The sequence below is a fragment of the Trichogramma pretiosum genome, unplaced genomic scaffold (assembly GCF_000599845.2).
Source record: "Trichogramma pretiosum strain Unisexual culture from Peru unplaced genomic scaffold, Tpre_2.0 scaffold17, whole genome shotgun sequence".
NCBI classification, from domain to species: Eukaryota; Metazoa; Arthropoda; class Insecta; order Hymenoptera; family Trichogrammatidae; genus Trichogramma; species Trichogramma pretiosum.
In genome coordinates, this window is record NW_019641225.1 from 509,121 (window position 1) to 530,230 (window position 21,110).

At 43.7% G+C, this 21,110-nt stretch overlaps 1 protein-coding gene across 2 annotated transcripts in view; it reads right to left on the reverse strand.

The window, feature by feature from the left end:
* The window catches only part of LOC106649265 (nucleolysin TIAR), a 497,287-nt gene that overhangs the window by 260,553 nt on the left and 215,624 nt on the right, over positions 1-21,110 (reverse strand). For both annotated transcript variants that reach the window (XM_014366573.2, XM_014366574.2), the window contains exon 3: positions 10,111-10,168. In XM_014366573.2, coding sequence (XP_014222059.1) covers positions 10,111-10,168 — 58 coding nt within the window. The remainder of the gene's footprint in view (positions 1-10,110; positions 10,169-21,110) is intronic.

A 21,110-nucleotide genomic window follows, 5' to 3' on the forward strand; every position in this document is an offset into this window, starting at 1 on the left:
ACGAGATACACTTCTGCTGCTCTTGCGACTCATTATACATACATTCTTATTTCATTGTTCTTAATGGTAAATCCACTTGATTTACGCATCTCTCCCCCCCACCCATTTTGCATCAAGGCGTAACGCGAAGTAAGACAACAAAATAATCGTTTCAGTTGTTGTTGTTGTTGTTGCCGTAGTTGGGTGTACATATATTTTTTTTTTACTCGCCTCGCTCAAGCCCATCGCTTTTGGTTATTCCTACAATTTCTCTGAAAACTACTCTACTTCCAAAGCAGTACTTTTTTCCATTAGTTCTCGCTCGCGAGAGATATACACACACATATACAGACATGCCTGTGCATATATGCAGTATATATACTAGCGTATATAGTGCATGCACGCAAACAGCAGCAGCAGCGAGAGATGTGCGTAGAAGAGCGACCGTTTCACTGTGCATTTGCATATTCACGTCTGGTTTATACATTTTCGATATTCGAGACAGCGCGCAGTATAGCGCACCAACACACACGTGGAGACACTTTGGAATTCGAAAGTGTTGCTCCCCGTATACGTATCTCTCTCTGTCTCTCTTTTTGCGATAGTGCGAGGCGAGGAGGAGAAAAAAATATATATACACGCGCGCGCACACGGTTAGAGATATCTAATTTATGAAATCGTACGCGAGAGGACAAATCTCGGGTATAAGGTTATTTTTTTTTCTTTTGCGTCTAATTTATTTCCAATGGCTCCCTCTCTGCCTCTCTCTACTCGGTTCTATGCTTGCTGCGGCACACACACACATACGCACAGAGGCCAAAAAAAGAAACACAATTGCGATAAAAGCTAGAAGTGTTTTTCTCTTTCTCCCTCTCTCTCTCTCTCACTTCCATGGTTTTGACGCGCAATAGTAGTTTCGCACGTTGATAATAATCAACGTTTTGCGCTGCGAAAGAGAGAGAGAGAGGCGAAAACATTTGCATTTAAATGGTTCGCTTCTCTATACCCTCTTCTCTCTCCTCTCGTGTGCAGCAGCAGCAGCAGCACACTCCACTATATATATTTCAGCCGCAGCCGCAACGCACCCACGCGCTCATTCACCGATGCTTGTTTCAATTAAAAACCTTTGACGTTATTTTAGCCCGGGTCCCCGCGCGCGCGCTAAATTGCGACAGATCGCGGCTCTTTGATTTCTAGTTAAAATATTTTGATTGTTTCGCGCGCCGCCGCCGCTGCCGCTGCGGTGTCAAAGCCGCACGATACACGCGTTGGGGAAAATTTTTCTTTTATTTCGCGAGCTTGCAGCGCGCGGGGAATTAAAACCAACACGCTCGCGAGCGACGCGACCAAGCTCGTGTCGCTGTATAATTTCGCGATTGAACGTTCGAACGAACGCAAAAAAAAGAGAGGGAGAGAGAGACGACCCGCATTGCGTGGCACTTATGCCCGCTGCAAAAACTATTATATTCATATAGCGGGTACTGCGAGCCGTATCGTACATATATCGGTTATAGAATGGGCGCCCCCGTTTTCTCCTCCCTATATACAACATCCTAACGAGCAATAGAAAATCTCTTAGTGCTCGCTCGCGCGTGGAGGGCACGACAAAAAAGTAAAGGGAGAGTAGTAGTAGCGAGGCAAGTTTCTATTTTCGTGTGTATCTCCGTAGCGTACGGTGGTGGATTACTCCCCAATATAGAGAGTAAAATTCGAGAGGAAAAACTACGTGTGCGGCGGCACTGCAGCAGTTCGTATGTGTGTTTGTGTGTGTATATTTTTTGGCCACCGGTGTATACTGGCTCTCTCGACGTCCATCGCACGTACACCGCCACTATCTATATACCTCGACGCATGAAGCGAGCGATGCACATTGTTGAATTTGCATTTTTACCGCGACTGCATGCGGCGCGCAATACGCATACCACCACCACCACCACCCTCTCTCTCTTCCCTCTCGCACACTCGACCTGTTGTCGGTTTTCATGCAAATTTCTTTCCGTCGATTCGGTGCGTGGCGCTTCTCTTTATATTTTTTCTTTCCTTTTTATTTTTCTCTCTCTCTCTCTGTTTCGTCTGTTACGCGTTATATACCGCATTGGCATTGCTCTTGCTCTCTCTCTCTCGTTTATTTATTTATTTTATTTCCGTATACAGAGGAGCCCACCACCACCGCCGCCACCGCGTATCGGCCATTATGCCTCGTGTACCTCGAGGCGCATCTTCTGCATGTGATATGACGATCGTGCGTATACACGCGTGCAAGCTCGCAAGCTCGAGCCGATGGTTATAAAAACAGGGAGCTACGCGGAAAAATTAAAATGCAACGTTTCGGGCTGGGTGAAATAATCAAAGAATTATAATCGAATCTGTTTTGTCGAGCTCCAACACGACTGAAAAGCAGAAAACAAAAAGAAAACAAAACGAAAATCAGCATTAATCAGATGCGACGGAGAAAAAACACGTATGCGTGTGCGCTGCTACTCGAGCGCGATCGGATCAGGGGTTTTATAACGACGCATTTCTTGACGCAGGTGCGTCTCGGATCACGTATGGATAGTGACGCACGCAGAGAAAAGCTTTTCGATGAGGAGCGAGCAGCGGTGTATACCGGCGGATCGTTTCGGTCTAGATTATGCGCGTGTGCGATCACTTTTTTTTTGCTTGACAATTTTCACGTGTATCGCTAATGCCTCGGGAGATGAATTTAATATCGAAAATGAAAAAAAAAGGATACATAAATAAACGAGGCCAAAGGAGCATCAAAACTTTTTCGGTTAAAATATTCAATCGACGCACGCCAAGCTCGTAGATATAATTACGATGAATGATTCAAACGCACCACCACGGTGCGCAGCTCGCTCGCAAACTCCTAATTCCATTCGAGTAATTTTTTAAGTAACATTATTCAGCAAATGAGCTTAGCTCTCTTTCTCTCTCTCTCTCTCTCTCTCTATCTGGATGAAAGAGCTCGCGAGGCAGCTTGGCGGGGGAGAGAAAGCGAGAAAAAGGACGAAGAGTTAGAGAGAGTAGCTGGTGTAGTAAGGAGGAAGGGTCGGTCGGGTTCTCTTGGACGTCCCCGGAGAACAATAAGTCAGGCGACATAAATAAGTCGCGTTTTTCCTGGCCGCAAGGGACTAACGTCAACCACCACCTCTCGTCTGTCTGTTCTGCTTGTCCGTAACATTCGTTTCTCTCTGTTTCGCCCTGTAACCTCTTCTGCTGCGGCCGCTACACTGTACTCTCTGTTCTTTCGACTATATACACGTATGGACTTGCACACATACAGGCATGAGCTTTTTGGTCTTTTCTCGTATATAAGAGAGAGAGACAGAGAGAAAACGCGCATGAGCGAGCTCGTCCCGAGGAAAGAGACACATAAACGTGACTTTGAGAAAACGGTAAAACGCACGGACAAAGACTACCGCCACGCGTTCGATAAAATTTGTAGAAAATAAAACGAATCGATGAACGCGGACGCGCGCGCGCCTTTATACGACGACTCGAGGGCGAGCATCGTCCGAAATATAAAGTCGAAAAAGAGAAACACATACTACGTACACATTGATTCGGACAAAGTTCGTTTAAAATGATGGTGAAAAAAAATAATGAAAATAAATATATACCGCGTTTGGTGCGCTCATCGAAAAAGCTCTCTTATTACAGCTGGTGCCAGCAGCATTTATTACATAATATATTAAAAATATGTATAAAAATCAAATATAAACTGTTGCGGCATCGCAAAGCTAAAGCAAAAAAGTCGCCCGGCAGCAGCAGCAGCAACATGAATTTAATTAACGCACACACACACACTCACACAAGTTCATCTATAAAAGCGTGTATAATATTCACTGCAGCAGTACAGTACGCACTGGCGGGCTCCGCTATATGTGCTACACGGCTGCAAGCTCGTGCAAGCTCGCGTCAAGGCACTTTTTTACTTTGAGCTTGCGCGACGTGTCGTATACAGTTTGCACGTGTCACCCTTCATTGTGATAATTGGGAACGAAGTTATAGGAAATAGAAGAGCAAAAGGAAAAAAGTTTTAAAAAAAAAGAAGCATGACGTTTACGCGTGTGTGTGTATGTGCACGGGCGCGCGCGCATACCTTAGCGATACGTACAGTATGCCTTTGACGCGCGCGCGCACATGTAAACGAGTAACGCTGATTCACCACCGAACAATTTTCCTCGCTGCGCTTCTTTAGCTCGTGTGTGTGTGTGTGTGTTGGTGCATACGTACACCGCGTATAATCATACACACTGCGACGCATGGCTCGCGTGCCTTGGGCTACGAGTTCATTTTTGAAATACTTCCAAAGAGCGCTTTTAATACTGTATATCGTCGCCTCAGCGCAAGAACCGCACAAATAAACTCAAGTGGCAAAAAGGTGCCTTAATCCTATCCTTTTAACATAGGGATAAGGTTGTTTTTGCCTCTTAAGTTTATTTGTGCGGTTCTTGCGCAGGGGCGACGATATGCCCTCGTATGCGCTCGAGTTCCGGGTCTGACGCGTGCGCTACATACCTACACGCACACACACGTCGACGCTTATTATTTTGCGTATACATCTCGCTTATTGCCGCGCGACAGAAACAAAGAATCGTTTTCCATTTATATATTGGACGGCATGAGCTTGCAGAGAGAGCGAGAGAGAGAGAAAAAAAATTGTCTGTTTTTTCTGCGCAGATTGGCCGTGTGTGTGTAGGGTATTATAAATAACCGATGCGCTCACCCTATACAAACCCGCACATACAACATAGTTCGATGAACACGTAACTCCATTATGTATTTCGTGGCTTTTTTCCGGCTCATCCCTCTCTCCCTCTTTTTCTCTCTCTGTACGTGTATTTATACGCGCGCTCGACTACCGCTGTGATTCGAAATCATTCGGAATAACGCCTGATGTGGCGCGCGATACACGAAATACAGTATACAGCGGGGGGGGATGAAAACCACAATGCGGTGAAATTACGTTCAGTCGGGTGTCTTAATCGAGCCTCCCGATGTATATACAGATATAGATAGATAGATAGATTCTAAAACCAACCGAAAAAGAAATCCACCGCACAGCAGTCGATGTGTATAAACGCGCGCACCACCACCGCAGTGCTCGACTAAACGCGTTGTTTATCCCGCCGTTAAAACAGTTGGCTGCGCGATTTAAGCGCTGCCACAGAAGTATAGGAGCAGCTTTTGTGTCGTCCCGTGTTTAAAGCGACTGTTTAATATATAAGTTAAAAAAATTAGAGAGAGAGAGAGAGTGAATTCGAACGAGTGCAGGCGACAGATGGATGCAACGCCTGATTAAAACAGCGTTTACGTACAAGCATTATATGCATTTGCAAACTATTATCGTTTCCACTCGCGATACACGTAGCTACGCGCGTTAATGAAAAATAAATGGATTATTATGGCTGTTTATGTACCGTTCTATGAATTCGTCAGCGCGAGTAAATTTACTTTCGATAATTCGCGTGAAAACTTTACGTTATATTATCGCAAATGCTTTGCCTTGGAATCGGGTAAAAAGCTCGCGCGACTGGTGACAGTGAGAGTAAATATACGAATTCTTGGTCTGTGTTGCTACGAGCGGTATAATATACTTGTTCGAAGTCAAATTTTAAACTGAGTCTAAAAAGTATGTACAACGTTTTCATTGGGACATTTGATGAATTTCAAAAATTTCATTGGTAAGTCAAGAATAATTTGAAAATTTGGTACGTTTGTGAACACGATAACTCTTCGAAACAGTCAAACGTTCAGAATTTAGATCCTTAATCATTGATGATGCAAGATTTGTCATCATTTGGAAATTTCTGGCAGCTTTGAGTCTACCCACTGAAAAGGACTATATTAAAAAACCCCTTACATTCACGCAATTTATGAAGCTGTTGGCATTAGCTCGATGCATACTGTTACGATCCGAATATCATGAAGTATTCTATAATAACTAATTCTCTATAAGAGTCAGAAAACGATGATTATGTTATTCGTACAATCATTAGTCTTCTTAAATATCAACCGAAGTTGAATTAACCCCTTAGGAGTGCGGGATACGACATCTATAGGTCGATAAAGCAGTTATAAAATGAATAGCTGTGTAAATAAGATCCTTACAAATCAGATAAAGAAGAATTTCGAATATACTATTGAAATCTCCTTCTATATATCAACCGAAGCAGAATTAACCGTTTGGGAGTTTTGAATGCGACATCTATGGGTCAACAAGCTAACTATAAAATATGATAACTTTTACTATCACTGTGATAATTTTTTGCAATACAGATAAATATATTCCGTAGCAGAAACTCTCTACGACTTTTTTTAACTTTGGGCCTTCTCTCGGCGTTTCAATGACCGTATAATCCATCAAGCTCTCGGTGTTGAAAATCCGCTCGAAATCTTTGTGCGTGGCAATAAAAATCCTCGCTCGGCAAGCTGCATCTTTAACGAAGTCAAAAATACGCATTACAAGCCACACTCGCACACACATGGGTGCTGCAACGCATTGGCCAGCTCGCTTGACTCAAAGCTAAGCCGTAAGCGCGCGTAATACGTAACAAAGAGGATCGCCGCGGCAAATGTGCGCGCATGTATTTATAAAGAGTCGACAGGAGAAAATCCTTTGCATATAGGCGAGCGCCGGCGATTGCCATATACACACGCGCTCGTGTCGGGTTATAAGGTTCACACGAGTGTGCTGCGCCTAAACGTTGACGGTGGTGGTGGTGGTACAAAGCCTAGCTAGCCCCTTTCTCGCGCGCGGCAAAACTGAGCTGCAGCAAACGGAATAGCCAAGAGTGGATGAAAGAGGATATCACTCACTGGGCTAGTAGAGGCCAGTCTGTGTGTGTGTGTGTGTGTGTGTGTGTGTGTGTGTGTGTGTGTGTGTGTAGCACCCCCCAGAGCGGTACATTGTGTATTTATACGCTGATTATCGTCCCCTGCGCGATTCAAAACTCGAGCTTTCTATGCATACGCGCGTCCAATCTTCTCGCTCTCGAGGCATATATACATACAACGCACGTCGAGTGATATGAGCTAGACGAGCAGTGATATCCAAGCGAGCAATCCACCTGACTTGTTGATCTCTCTCTCGGTGCATTGTACACCACTACTACCACTACTGTATGAGCTTGCGGGTCGAGCTTTAATTGGAACATTTTCCGAAATTAGACGCTAAGATTTTCATGAGCGGAGGAATTATATGGAATCGCGTATACGCGTGACGCACTGCTTTGTCCGTACAGACACAGTACGTGACGAGTACAGATACAATATATATACCGATACGCGTCGAAAGTTTGTACGCGATATCGCCTCGGTGAATAAAATCCTTTTCTCGCGCGCTTGTCGCCCGAGTTGACGATTCTTTATACGCATAATGCGCCACTACTATAAGACCAGTTGGCAGACTTCACTTATACATTATGCACCGATCTCGGGGCAAACTTTTCCTTAGACATCTATCACTAACTGCGTTGTATGTACGGTATATATACGGCATGAATGAATGTATGTGGGTGTGTGTGTGGGTGCACGAGGCAACAAAGAAAAGGAATGACACGCGCACGCGCGTAAAAACAAAACAGAAAAAAACAACGACAACAACCACAACACAAGCAACGAGGAGGAAGAAATTCTATCCAATGATCCAAGCGCTTTACGTCAATGTCAAAACTTTTTAACGTACAGTGCGAAGGCGGCGGTAGGAACGTAAACGCGTTCCCGCAGGACAGCGCGCACACACACTCACGGAGTTTAGTGCTGTGTGCAAATGGAATGTATATAAACTATACTACTACTGCGTCTATGGTGGGTGCGCCAGTTTGAGAGAAAGTAGAGAAAAGAGGATGAAATAGAAATGCCAAGCGTGTGTGTACGCGCGTGGGTGTGTGTGTGTAGTGGCTGAGCGAAGGATGAAATGAAAAAAAAAGAGAGAAAAAAAATAACAACAACAGCAACAACGTCGGTAACTCGAGTTAGAAAAGAGACTGCTATATCGGCCGCTCGAGTCGAGCGAAAAGAGAGAGAGAGAGAGAGTTTGTGTGTCTTCTTTCTGAAGAGGCTATCGGCCCGCCATAATGCGATACTATCAGCGGCAACGTCAGCGCGGAGGCGGATACGTTGATTTTTTTCTCTCATACTCTTTTTTTTCTAAATCGCCGGTCCCATCTGCCGTGCCGCGGCACTATAGCTCTTTTATATGCACGCGTATAACACAAAAACATGTATACAGCACTACACAGCACACACAGGGAGAGAGTTAAATATCGTCGCGACTAGCTCGCTCGCGCGCGCTCTAAATTTCGCAAGTTTCGCATTGCGGGAAAAAACAACAAATGGAACGAGGGCGCGTGTACAGAGCTACTACAGGTATACTACTTGCCGTGTGCGTTGTTGTATAGGCCATTATGCGTTGTGGCAAGGAAATGCGCTGCTCCGCGTAAAAGTACATATGTGTGTGTGTGTGTGTGGTTCAGAAGGCGAATCGGCTTACCGCGTCTTCTTATGTGCTCTTCTCTCTTTTTTTTCCTCCTTTATTTTATTTTTTTTTTTTTTTTTTCTTTACTGTCNTTTTTTTTTTTTTTTGTTTTCTTTACTGCGCGAGCCGCCCGTCGCTCGCCCGACGATATCCAAGCATCTCATTACGCACAGTGAAATATAATAATAAACAAGACTTTTCTCGTTCTAAGCATTACTACATAATATTACGTACTCGGGGAAAGAGAGAGAGAGTTTGGAGCTTTTCTTATGCGGCATTCTTTAGTCTGAATTGTTAAACTTTTGTTGTAGTTGCCCCGTTGTTATTTTAGCATCATTTTTTCCTCCTGCTCTCTCTCTCTCTCTCTCTCTCTACCAAGGCCGAGAAAAGCCAGTTTGATGGTTGGTATTTTCACATTTTGCCCTCCTCTCTCTCTCCGACCTAACCAGGTCTAGGCTCGTGGTGCTGCTGCTGCTTTCGTAGACGAAAATACTTAGCATACCGTCGTGCGCCGTATATACACACGAGCGCGCGCGGGCAGCCAAATATTTTATATACATCTTTACTTCCAACGTGATTGCATTTATTTAGTTGCAGCAACTGCTATTGCCATTTTTGTGTGCTCGTATTATAAGGAGCGGCGCTCCTCATTTCCCGTGCACGCATTGTTTTCGAGCCGGAAAAACAGCGGGCAGATAAAGAAGAAATGTATCGCGTATATAAAAACTATAAAGCGCCCTCCTGCCGAAAAGCTGCTGCTACGTAGGATTCGAAAGTATCGTGCAAGTATTCGATTTGTACTGGAATGCTCGGAGAGAAAGAGAGAGAGAAAGAAAAAAAAGAACAAAGATCATCCGAAAGAGGTTAACACTGTTATGTTTGTAGATTTTCTCTCTTTCTCAACCTATATATGCAGGGGGAGAGCCAAATGGGATGGTTGCGCGTGCATAATGCCAGAAACGCGTTGCGCGCCCAATCGAGGAAACGACGCGTCGTTTTGCGGCTTTGAGCGCGAAAGAATGAGCATTGGCAAAGGGAGCCTCTTTTTCTGGACCGTGTATACTCGTGTATATATAGGATGCTGCTGCACTTGTAAGCAAAAAGGTGCTAGCGAGCGAAAAAAGGAGAAGATTCGTAAAAGAAAATGAAGGAAAAAAAAGGAAGGAGGGAGAGAAAAAGAGATCGAGAAAGCCTGAATTAAATGTAAAACGGACGCGGAAGTTGCGACCGGACGTCTGTGCGAGTTGAAAAATGGAACTGCGCGCGTCTCTCTGGTATAAATATACTCGTCGCGGCGGGCATTCAAACGCGCGTGTGCCACTACTGCCGCAGCCGCGCACGGAGGTAATATACTGCCTCTCTCTCGGTGCGTCGTACAAATGCCCCTCTAGTATAAACAGATGCAGGAAGTTTAGCTGCAGGTTGAGTCGTATTTAAGACGCGAGTCGAGGCTGCTGCCACCGCCGCTGCAGAGGATCTCTTCTCTCCTCTTTTCAAGAAGTTACGGAAGGGATTTGAGCCGCGCTACATGTTTATATATTTACGCGAGGGGAGAGAGATCGTTGCGGAAAATATCATACGTCCTATATGAAAATGAGCGAAAATAATAATAACGCGGCAAGGATGATAAATCTCTCTGTACTCACTGCTTGTGTCTAGTTTCGGCAAGTTTCCCGGCGGCGTGGTCCAATTGACTTTCATCTCCTGCAACAGAAAAAAAAGCAATTCCAGCGTGAAGATAATTGATACGTATAATGTATTCGACCATGTTTTATGCATCCCGCTGTGTATTTTTTCATAATAATAAAACGCGCGACGATATGTTAATTGCATACGTGTGTATGGCCATCGAGTAATTATTCGATCGTAAATAATCGAGTTTACGGATTTTAATGAGTATTTTATAAAATCGCTATTCGCTCGAATTAATGCAGCAGATTGTCATTTGTCCTCTAATGTGCTCCGTGTATGTGTGTGTGTGTGTGTGTGTGGGTTTGCATACGTAGAAATTCAAACTCACTTCACCTCTGTACGCATAAATGTTTATAATAATGAATTACGATATTGTTCCGAATAATCACTTTAATTTCGATTGAACAAAAATGTATGTATTACCATTTAGTTGGTGGCAAACCCGATCATCTTGTGCGATATATACCACAAAACAATCCCACAATCGGAATAAGTAAGACAAGTACAATTTATCAATGAGTTTTGGCAAAATTAAATTATTTTCTCAAATTCTGAATAAGTATTTTTTCGCGGCCAAAGCCATGACGTGAAATTATTTTCGTATCCACCATCGAGTTAATACCAAAGAGCTAAAATTAGTAAATATTCGCAAATATTCTGGAATCGTATCACACCCCTTCTTATATAGCAACCGAAAAAGAATTTGACTGCTCGCGGGTTAGGCGTACGCCATCTATAGTCGCTAAGTCAACTATAAAATGTACAGAATCGCTGAATATTACTAACTGCGCACTTATGGTTTCTCGAGTAGCGATTTTTAATCTTACTCGTGTGCCGACCTTGCTCATAGTAGATTACAACAACGACGAACTCGTGCAGCACATCAAATTTGACAAAAATAGACAGAAGTATCGTGCGAAATATCCTAATTATTTCAATGTGTAGCTCGTATTTACGCCTACTCTCTTATATCGTAGTGTGCAACGCGTATGGTAAAGGGTAAACTTCCCTAAATAAAAGGAGGTAAGTCAAGAAACGAATCAATCGTTTTTCCGTATTTTCATACGTCAACGAGCCAAAATTTTGCCCAATTTCGCATAACAGCTCCGTATACTTACTTGCCACGGTATATAAATACAGACTGTATGCGCTTGGGTGGAAAGGGCACCCGACGACGGGGTAATACACGTCAACGTTCGCTCGCATTACGAGAGCGGCGATGTACACGCGCATATACATAATACTCTCGCCAGCGTCGAATCAAAGCTTTGTCCATCCCAGTAATTAAACGGCAAACACACTAGGGTGCAGCGAGTACTGGCAGTAGTAGTTATAGCACTTTATACGCATTATAATATATCTGTATATATGTATATTACACCGCTCCGCGCAGCAACGAACACTCTGCAAACCTAAGACGAAACCGCTAACTAACGCGCTGCGTATACACACGTAAACACGCGCGCACCGCATCTATATACCGGTACAAATTTGCAGAATCGCGCGTGCTCGCGATTTCGAGTCGGAGATTGAATAAAATAACCTCGATCGAGTATCTGTGACTCGTGTAGGATAGTATAATTCGGAAATTTGCAACGATAATCGTCAATTTCAAAAAGTCAAAACCTGGCTTTCACTTAAACCATTATTTTTACTTTTACACTTGCAGATTTACAGAATTCAGGTATTCGCCATCTAGTGGCGAAGAATGGCTTCAACTTATGAAGCTTAGAATGACAAAGTTTTGCATTTCTTTGAGACGCAACTTTTTCCATGTTATGAACCTTGGAAAAATTTTGTAAGTAAATGCATTTTCGTAGAATTGAATGCCCTTTTAGAATTTGGGCTCAGAAATTCATTGTAAGAATTTTATGGTTCTATGTTCGACTAACACTCTTTACTCTATCCAGTATAAGAATTGCCAAGATTACATAGATGGTAGCGACATGCGTATGCCCCGGTTTTATTTGAAAGTAAAATAAATAATGAGTAGATACGTAGAATTACACGAGTGAGCCGTTTATGTTTACGGTTTTACGGCGCACACGATTATGTAAGGTATCCAGTGTCAGATTATGGAGCAGGCTAATCACACCATGGCGTGGGGGTGGCAAATTTTAGAATGAACGTGAAATTTTTTCATAAGTCGTAGGGAGTTTTTTTGAAGTCCTTGGTTTTAGAAATCCATGAAAAAATCGTCACCTAGTTTGAATTTTCAATTGGTTCGAATATTGTAAGCAACATTCATGTACAGATGAGAACGTAAATTATTTGTCAACATTACGCTCATAATAGTCCCTCGAATGGTGATCATGTTTACAGTAGAATCGAACTAGTTTTGAAAATCTAGCCATAATACCAAAAGATAAATTTTACTAATTAAATTTTTGTGGGACTGAATAGAAAGATTCAACATTTATTTTAAGCACCATAATGGATAAAAGTGAAAAGAAATCAGAGGAAGCCGCCTCGAGAAATAATTTAGGTAATCAGGACATTACTGTATCAGACGCCAAAAAATATGTTTGTGGTAATTGCCAGGAGGCATTTACATCAAAATCTAGCATGATAACCCACCGAGACACAATTCATAACGATCAAAAATATTACGCATGTGACAGTTGCGAGAAAAAATTTGAAAAGAAAGCAAGTTTGTTTACGCATCAAAAATTAGCACACAAAGATCGCGAAAATTTCACGTGCAACAAATGCGAAAAGAAATTTGAATGTGAATCAACTTTACTCAAGCACATAAAAATATTTCACGAAGTTTTTAAAGATTACTTATGTGAAATTTGCGCAAAAAGATTTGGAAATAAACTGGTTTTTCGCTTGCATATAAAAACAGTCCATGATGGCCGTAAAGATTATGCATGTGACAATTGCGGAAAAAAATTCGGACGTAAGTCACATTTGTGGAAACACCAAAAGACAGTCCACGACGATCGGAAAGATTACGGATGCGATAAGTGTGAAAAAAAATTCCTACATAAATCTCATTGGCTCTTGCACCAAAAAACAGTACACCAAGGTCGGAAAGATTACGCATGTGACAAATGTGAAAAGAAATTTGGACATAGAGGTCATTTGATCATACACCAAAAAACAGTACACGAAGGTCGCAAGGATTACACATGTGACAAGTGCGAACAGAAATTTGGGGAACGAAGCACTTTGATCAGACATCAAAGAAGAACCCATGAAGGTCGCAAAGATTATGCGTGCGACAAGTGCGAAAAAAAATTCGCAGTTAAAAGTGATTTGTTTGTACACACAAGAACAGTCCACGAAAGTCGCAAAGATTACTTGTGTAACATATGCGACAAGAAATTTGGGAAAAAATCAAATTTGAATAGGCATCAAAAGACAGTCCATGAAGGTCGTTAAGATTACGCTTGTGAGAAGTTTGGAGATAAACCACATTTGCTCCGGTTCAAAAGGAAAATACACGGAAATTGCAAAGACTACGCAAACGACGATTGCGAGAAAAAATTATGATTGAAAATTGTAAATACGTATGTATGTGTATAGATACTTATGCACATGTTTTCTAAAAGTTCAATAAAAATTATGGCGGAATGATTTGGTGTTACCTGAACTTCACGAACTATCAAATCATATTACACCTTTGTACACCGAAATTGTGGAGTTTTATTTTTGGCTCCTTGTTTTTTTCTTGCTATTCAAAGCAATCATCAATCGAAAGATTTTTCACTTCTTTTTTGGATCTGGATTTTTGACGTAACATTATTCTGACCTTGAATTAGTTAAACATGCGCTAGAGAAAAATTTTATTGAACTTGCAAACTGACCTATTATTTCTGCTGAGATAAAATGATCGATAACAAAAATAAGTAATCAGCGAAAAAGCCCACTTGAATACTATCCAATAATTTAATTTAAACCAAAATTTTCTCTACATCAATTCAAAATTATTAAAAGCTCGCATAATTGTTTTTTCTCTCTCATAGTACTCACATCAAATCAAAAATAACTACCAAGCTCTTATATAAATGCTCTTTCAATTACGTGAGCAGCAAATGAAAAAATTGCGTGGGGATTACTGGTGACGATTGAAATTAACCACTGATTTATACTATTATTTTGACTTTGCCACTGGCAGGTTAATAGATACGCAGTCACTAGCCATCTAGCGGTAGATGCTCGAAGTGATACGCGACGGCGCGTAAATAAAATCTGCCGCAGTTAAGAAGGGCGTCCGAGTCGTATAAAACAATTACTCGACGCGCATCTCAATCCACGTTATACGTACCTCTGCATCGAGTCGCGCACCCGACACGACTTCGTGTGCTACATAAGAGAGGCACGTGGTGGTGGTGGTGGGCACCACCGCATCCCGAACGGCTTAGCTCGTGTAGATATTTATCGACCTATTATCTTGATAGATATACGCGTCTTTTTCTGCGATCTGTGCGCGACTCTATACACACACACACACGCACACAAATCCACGATTCCTTTTGATTTACCAGCGGCTCATTTCCTCCTAGTCGCCATTAAGGTGACCGCTGGCTGCGAGAGTCGAATCTCCTCTTTCTCGGAGGAAGAGAGAGTTATAACTCAGATTTTTTTTTTTCGTACAGCCATGCGACAGATATACAGCAACGCGGCAACGAGTAAAATATATACTCGCGTGTATCTATAAAACTTCATCCGGATTAACGTGCCGTATATATGCCTAGATATATATACAACGCAGTCCTCTGCTACGGTACGCTGCACTGCGCGTGCATCGGAGCTTACTTACTGCTGCATTTTAGATGTATATAATACGCAGGCAGTAGCGATCCTCTCCTGCCTTGTCGCGCGGCAAATGAATTATAAAATTGTGCGATCCACGCGTATACAGCAAGAGTAGCAGCTGCTGCTGCCGTTGCGCAAGAAGAAGAACACGGATAAATAAAAATAACCCGAATAAGCGATTTCTTATTCTGCCCCTCTTAAATCCGCTCTTTACAATCTTTTGATTATTTTTTTTTATACCTTTTTCTCTATCGCGTTGTACGTACATACGTAGAAACTAGCGCGTAACGACTAGGGTGATTCTTTTTTCTTTGCGTTATTTGCCGTATTTATCGGACTCCTTACAGCTAAACTGCCAAACGGAGCGGCGGCCCTCGGTTATATCGGATCAAGTTTTTGCGCAAACAAAAAGTTCATAAACACTCTCGTACGCTTGTATAATGTATATATCTGTACACGATCTGCACAAAGGCAGGCTATATCAGGTACATACGACCGTGGAGACGATACATCCATTGTACATGCTATGCGCTCGGTTTGCGTTCGGGACACTTTGTGGATTTGTGGCTGCGCTACGCGGAGCTCTGCTAGCTGCTCCGTCGTATATATATAACACACGTGTATACTTGTAGGGCGCATATACGGATTTAAAGTCTCGCACGCAGTCGTATATAGACAGACCTCCCTCGCGTTTGTCGCTTCTCAGCCGCTGCACAAGACGGGCGGCGCTCATAGGCACTTTCTTAAGTCTCGCCGCGGCGAGCACTATTATAATACATCGGAGCTCTGTGTTCTCTATTTTTCCCTGGGTGGAAAACTTCGGCAGCTCGTGCGCTCGCGCCTGTATATAAAATACGAATGCAAGCATGGCTGCGAGAGAAAAAGAACCGATGGTTTCGCTATTTTTTTTTTCGTTCCTTTCTTTTTACGTCCTTATCGCGCTTCGCTGCTGCTGCACCCGGGCCGCCCTCGTGTCACCGCCTGTAATATAGTAATTTTGCGCGAAACTTTTGTATCATTCGCGTGACGCCATGCCTCCATCTTTTTTCATTAATAAAACACGTAATTTAGCTATTGCGCGTTCAGCTGAACGAGCGCCCGCGCGCGTTATGTCATCTAGCTTCCCGTATATAACTCGCCTTGTCTCTCTCTCTCTTACTCTTACTCTCTTTAGCTACTACTGCTGCACGCTCGCAGTTAGTGCGTTAAAAAGTTTTTAGGTGAAACTTCAGCGAACGCGCGAGCTGCAAAAGAGAGAGAGAGAGAGAGGGTGGGTGAGAGTAAGAGAGCTAGTGACTTAATTAAACGAATAATTAAGTCGCGACGACGACGACGACTCTCCCCGACTTTGCGCAGTCCCGAAGAGAATCATGATATAAGACACGTACTTGTCTCTCTCTACAAATGTATAAATGTGTGTCTGTGCGTGTGTATATAAACGCGAGCTAGAGTACGTGCAGCACAATATCTGCATGCGCGCACTAATTCCTGTATTAGTCAAAGAATAGTTCTATAATTACAATAAACGAGTGAAAGTAAAGCAGAAACAAAAAAAAAAGGGGAAAAACAAGCTAAACACGGAGAGCTTGTTCGTGCGCATATAAGGATCCTAACGAGACGCATAGCTAGGTTCACGTATTTGTATGTACGCAGCCTGGAAATGAATATGGCCGGCCGCGCGCGTCTACTACGCGTATTATTAAGCTCGCGACGACGACGGCCCAAGTAGTGGCAGTAGCAGTGCATTATAGCACCTACTTTATGTGTATTATACATCGGCTGCACTCGCATTTTAACTTATGATGTATACGATGATGTTTGCCACTGCTTCTTCGTGCCCTTTAGCCTCTCGTAGCTGAGTAGCACGAAATGCGTATATGCAAATGTCTCGTTATACGAATTTTCTCGCGTCAACCCCCCTGGTTTTTTCTTGCTTTATTTTTTTTTCTGCGTACTTTTTGTACGCGACGCTGTTTCCTCGCTAATTAATTGAAATTTTCTAACGCAATTAACCGAGGAGGGGGAGGCTATATCTACCGCTGCGCGTCTATTTTCAATTATCAAACGCGCTCTTTGTACACACGAAAGAAACGCACATTTTTAGTCGAACGAGTGAAATTCTCTAATCCATCACCTTCGTGTATCGCATCAAATCGTATAATGCATATATCGTTTGCGGTGGCATGCGAGCCGCACGCGTATATAGTGAATTTTTAGAGGCGCGACGACGAATACATATCGTTTGAAAAGCAGCAGCAGCAGCAACGACATGCACTAGAAAACGAGCTCAACGAGCCGAAAGCTGCATACAGAGAAAGTCGCGCGAAACGTTGAAACGATCTCTGCGTGCTGCTGCTGCTGCTGTGCCACCACGTCCCGTTTCTCTATCTCGCTCGGTGCGACTGTATATATACATCATATCGCGCACGCACGTGTGTGCTATATATACCGCTTTGATGCAACAGGCTCGCGCGAATGCAAACGCCGCATGTGTACGGGCGTATAATATATCGCGTCGCGCGATGCTTTATTCATTCGTACAATTTTTTTTTCGTACCACGTTTATAAAGGCAAGAAAGTAATGATTCTCTTCGCGTTTTCGACCTAAATATTTCTCTCTCTCTCTCTCTCTCTCGTGGGTAGCGATCGACTCTCGCTCTCTATACATGTCTGGGTATGTGTATGTGTGTGTTGTCATTGACGTATAATTTATCAAAGCTCAGGATTCATCGATCAGACGAGGGATATGTGCTTGCACAAACACACTCGTACACGGCACAAACGCCACACACGCTCGCACACATCTTTAGGAGCTCGCATATTTGCTCTTGCAGTATCGATTATATCCTCTTCCTCCCACCCCTCTTGCCCCGTAGCCGTGTATCCACCGAGAGGAATATACAGAGAGAGAGAGAGAGCTGCGACGTCGTGCGTATTGCGCGCTTCTTTTCAGGAGAAACAGTAGCAGCAGTAGTAGTTTGCCCAGAGGCCCTATTCCAGAGCGATATAGCTTTAACATCGTGTTGTTGTACCGTTGCTGCTGCTGCTGTTGTTGTTGATGTTGGCCACGCGCTGCTCCGTGTGCGCTACGCGACCCTTGAGTCGATAAATTATTTTCCCTTTTTTTTTATACATATATTTTTCTTCTTCTTTTTTCGGTCCCTCGGAAAAATAAACGTATACGTGTGCAGCTAGCTCCAGGTATACGCGAAAAATAAAACAAACGCCCCGTTTGTCTCTTCCAACTCGAGCAGAGAGATGCTGCTTTTATAACCCCTTGATAATTCGCGAATCGGAAAATTTGTATTCATGTGTATTATTATTGTTTTCTCTCTCTCTGGAAAGACGACTATGACGACGACAACGACGACAGTGTACACACGGACAACAATATCGCTTTATTCAAGCACGCGGCAATAACAGGTGTACACATGTGTGTGTGTGTGTGTACATACGCGGTAGGGCAAGAAGATTAATTTCATCGAGGACACATACACGTACATACACAACCAAGTATACACATTGAAGAGAAGGAGAGAGAGAGGGAGAAAGCAGACCGAGAGATAGCTTATCTGTAGTTGAACATATAATAGCTTTTTCATAATACATAGTTGGCTGAAATTCAATACATAAATTACTTGAGTAGCAGCCACGAGGAGCCAGCCAGTAGTACATACAGCGAAGTGGAAGGGAGGGGGTGCGAAAGAGAGATTATGAGCCATTTACATACGCAAATAGACTGTATATATGCACTTCAGTTTTCTCTCTTATCAGTATTACACGCGTTAACGAAAATTCGCGTTAAATAATAGGGCTCGCACACACACACACACACACACGCGCGCGTACGTGTGCAAAGCACTACTACGTACTCGTACGAGTATAATACACGAATTGCTGCCGCTGGCCAGCCGAGAGAAGAAAAGAAGCTGGTGATGAAGGAGCTTTCGTTCCAAGCGCGTACACCTATATAGCGTGTATAGTGCGTTCGTCGTCGTCGTCGTCGTTGCGCCGCGGCACACACACACACACACCTCGGTGACTTATTTAGAGCTCGACTGGGGAAACATCGAATGTGACTCGGGAGGATAGTTTCGCGCGCGAGTATAACACACAGCAGCAGCAGCAGCAGTGCGTTTCTTGCCTTTTGGCAAAATTTACCCCCATATACAGCTATACTACACGTAAATCGCGCAGCAGCAGCAGCGGCAGTAGAGCAGTTTATCTATTTTACGCGTTCGTGTACCGTGTATAAATATATCACTCGTGTATATATACGGAACCTAGCGTCGCGTTTGATTCGAGGCCGCGAGGGTCGTATTATAAGGTACGTACAAAAAAAAGGGTCCGTACACACGGTGGCGAGAGATTTTGGGCAGTACACTTGTATTATATATAAACTCGAGCTCTGCTGTAATTAAACAGATTCCAAGGTGCTTGCAGCGACAGCGACTCGGGGTACATACACCTTATATACATACACTTCACCACACTATACCATCGCTATCCATCATCCAGCGGCGTGTATACTCGTGTGTTGGCGTTACTTTGGGTGTTACCAGAGACTAATACTCAACTGCTTCTCTCAGTCTCTCTCTCTCTCTCTCTCACTTGAGCGAACGCGAGAGAAGAGGTGCTCTCGCTGTCGTAAGTTATCCACGCGTACGTATACTAATACAAATGAAGTGGGAGCGAGAAAGGAGCAGCTCCAGGCAGCGCGAACGACGACGTTTATTGGCGTGCTTGCTCTCGCTGAAAACGTACCGTATATGTATATAGCTCACTGGCGCTACTCGTGAGAAAGCTCGTTGTTGTATATTGTATAGGTGTGTGGGTGTACGTTGCAGCCGCGAAAAGGATCGACCACACCACCACCACCACCATCACCACCATCACCACCATCAGCAGCAGCGAGCAACGCGGCACTTTGTGAATGCGCTGCGTTGTGTTTCTCTCTCTCTCTCTCTCTCTACACTCCGCCTCGAAGTGCTCACGGGGGTGGGTGCTTGCGAGAGTCGAAGACGTGTACACGTGTATACGCAGCAGCAGCAGAAGTAGATAGAGGGTGAGAGACAGACAGTGAAGTGGTCTTCTGACACATTCCGAAGATGTTTGCCGCGTCATGCTGCTGCTGCCGCTGCTGCTTCTGCTGCGTATATATAACAAGCAACAGAGAGTATACAAGTTTGCTTGGCCGCCGTCGTCGTCTTCTCTGTGTGTATACATTGACAAGTAGCGTTGGAATATTAATCAAAGCTAGTAGGTAGCGGCAGTGATGCTAGTTTGCGCTAATTAATTAATTACTTAGTTATCGCCGCCGCCACTTCTAATGAACACCGGAGCGCTTTAAATTTCGACAATCGCTTGTTTCTCTCTCGGCGTCGTACGTGTATATATGCTTATAAGTACAGGCACAGACGAGGCGGCTACGGTAATTTTTAAACGAGCTTCGTACTACTCCGTTCTTCTTTTTCACTGTTATTTTGTTACACTCCCTACAGTCCCTTGCCCTGCTGCTGCTGCTGCTACAAGCTCTCCCGCTGTTCTAGCTCTAGCTCCAAGAGAGTGAGAGATAATATAAGTTTTTAACAAGTTCTTTGATAAGCTAACTTTTCTTCGCGAAACTAAGTTTTATGCAGAAAAGAAGGGTTTATTTATGGCACGCGTGCTGCTGCAGCAGCAGCAGAAGCAGCAGCGGGGCGGCGCGTCTTCGTGTCTCGAGCGCGAGAAAACAGAATAAGTAGTCGAAAAAATAAATTGCTTTTTCGAGAAATCAACGCCCGCGACGGGACTCGTTGTGCAGCGGGGCCGCTGCGAGGCGAAGGGCTGGGAAGGGGTGTAAAGGGTGGGTGATACAATGAAAAAAAAAAACTCTCGCGAGGAATGTGCAACTAAGCATGGAGCGGAGAATTGCCATCAATGGACCTCGAGAGTGACCTTTTTTTCTGGTCCTCGTTATTGCTGCTGTCGCTGCCTCACGCCGTAATGCAGTGAAACAATAAACTGAAAATTATTCGAGTCAAGTTAGTCACTGGTCGGTCCTACGGCGCTCTACAACGTGCGTCTGCGGATGAGTTATAAAGGTAGTAGGTATACGTTGTATGCATTTCGAGCGGCACAGAGGCGAGATAGAGTAGCCGCTGCTACGCAAGCTTCACTTTTTGCCTTTGCCCCGCACCGCTATACACGC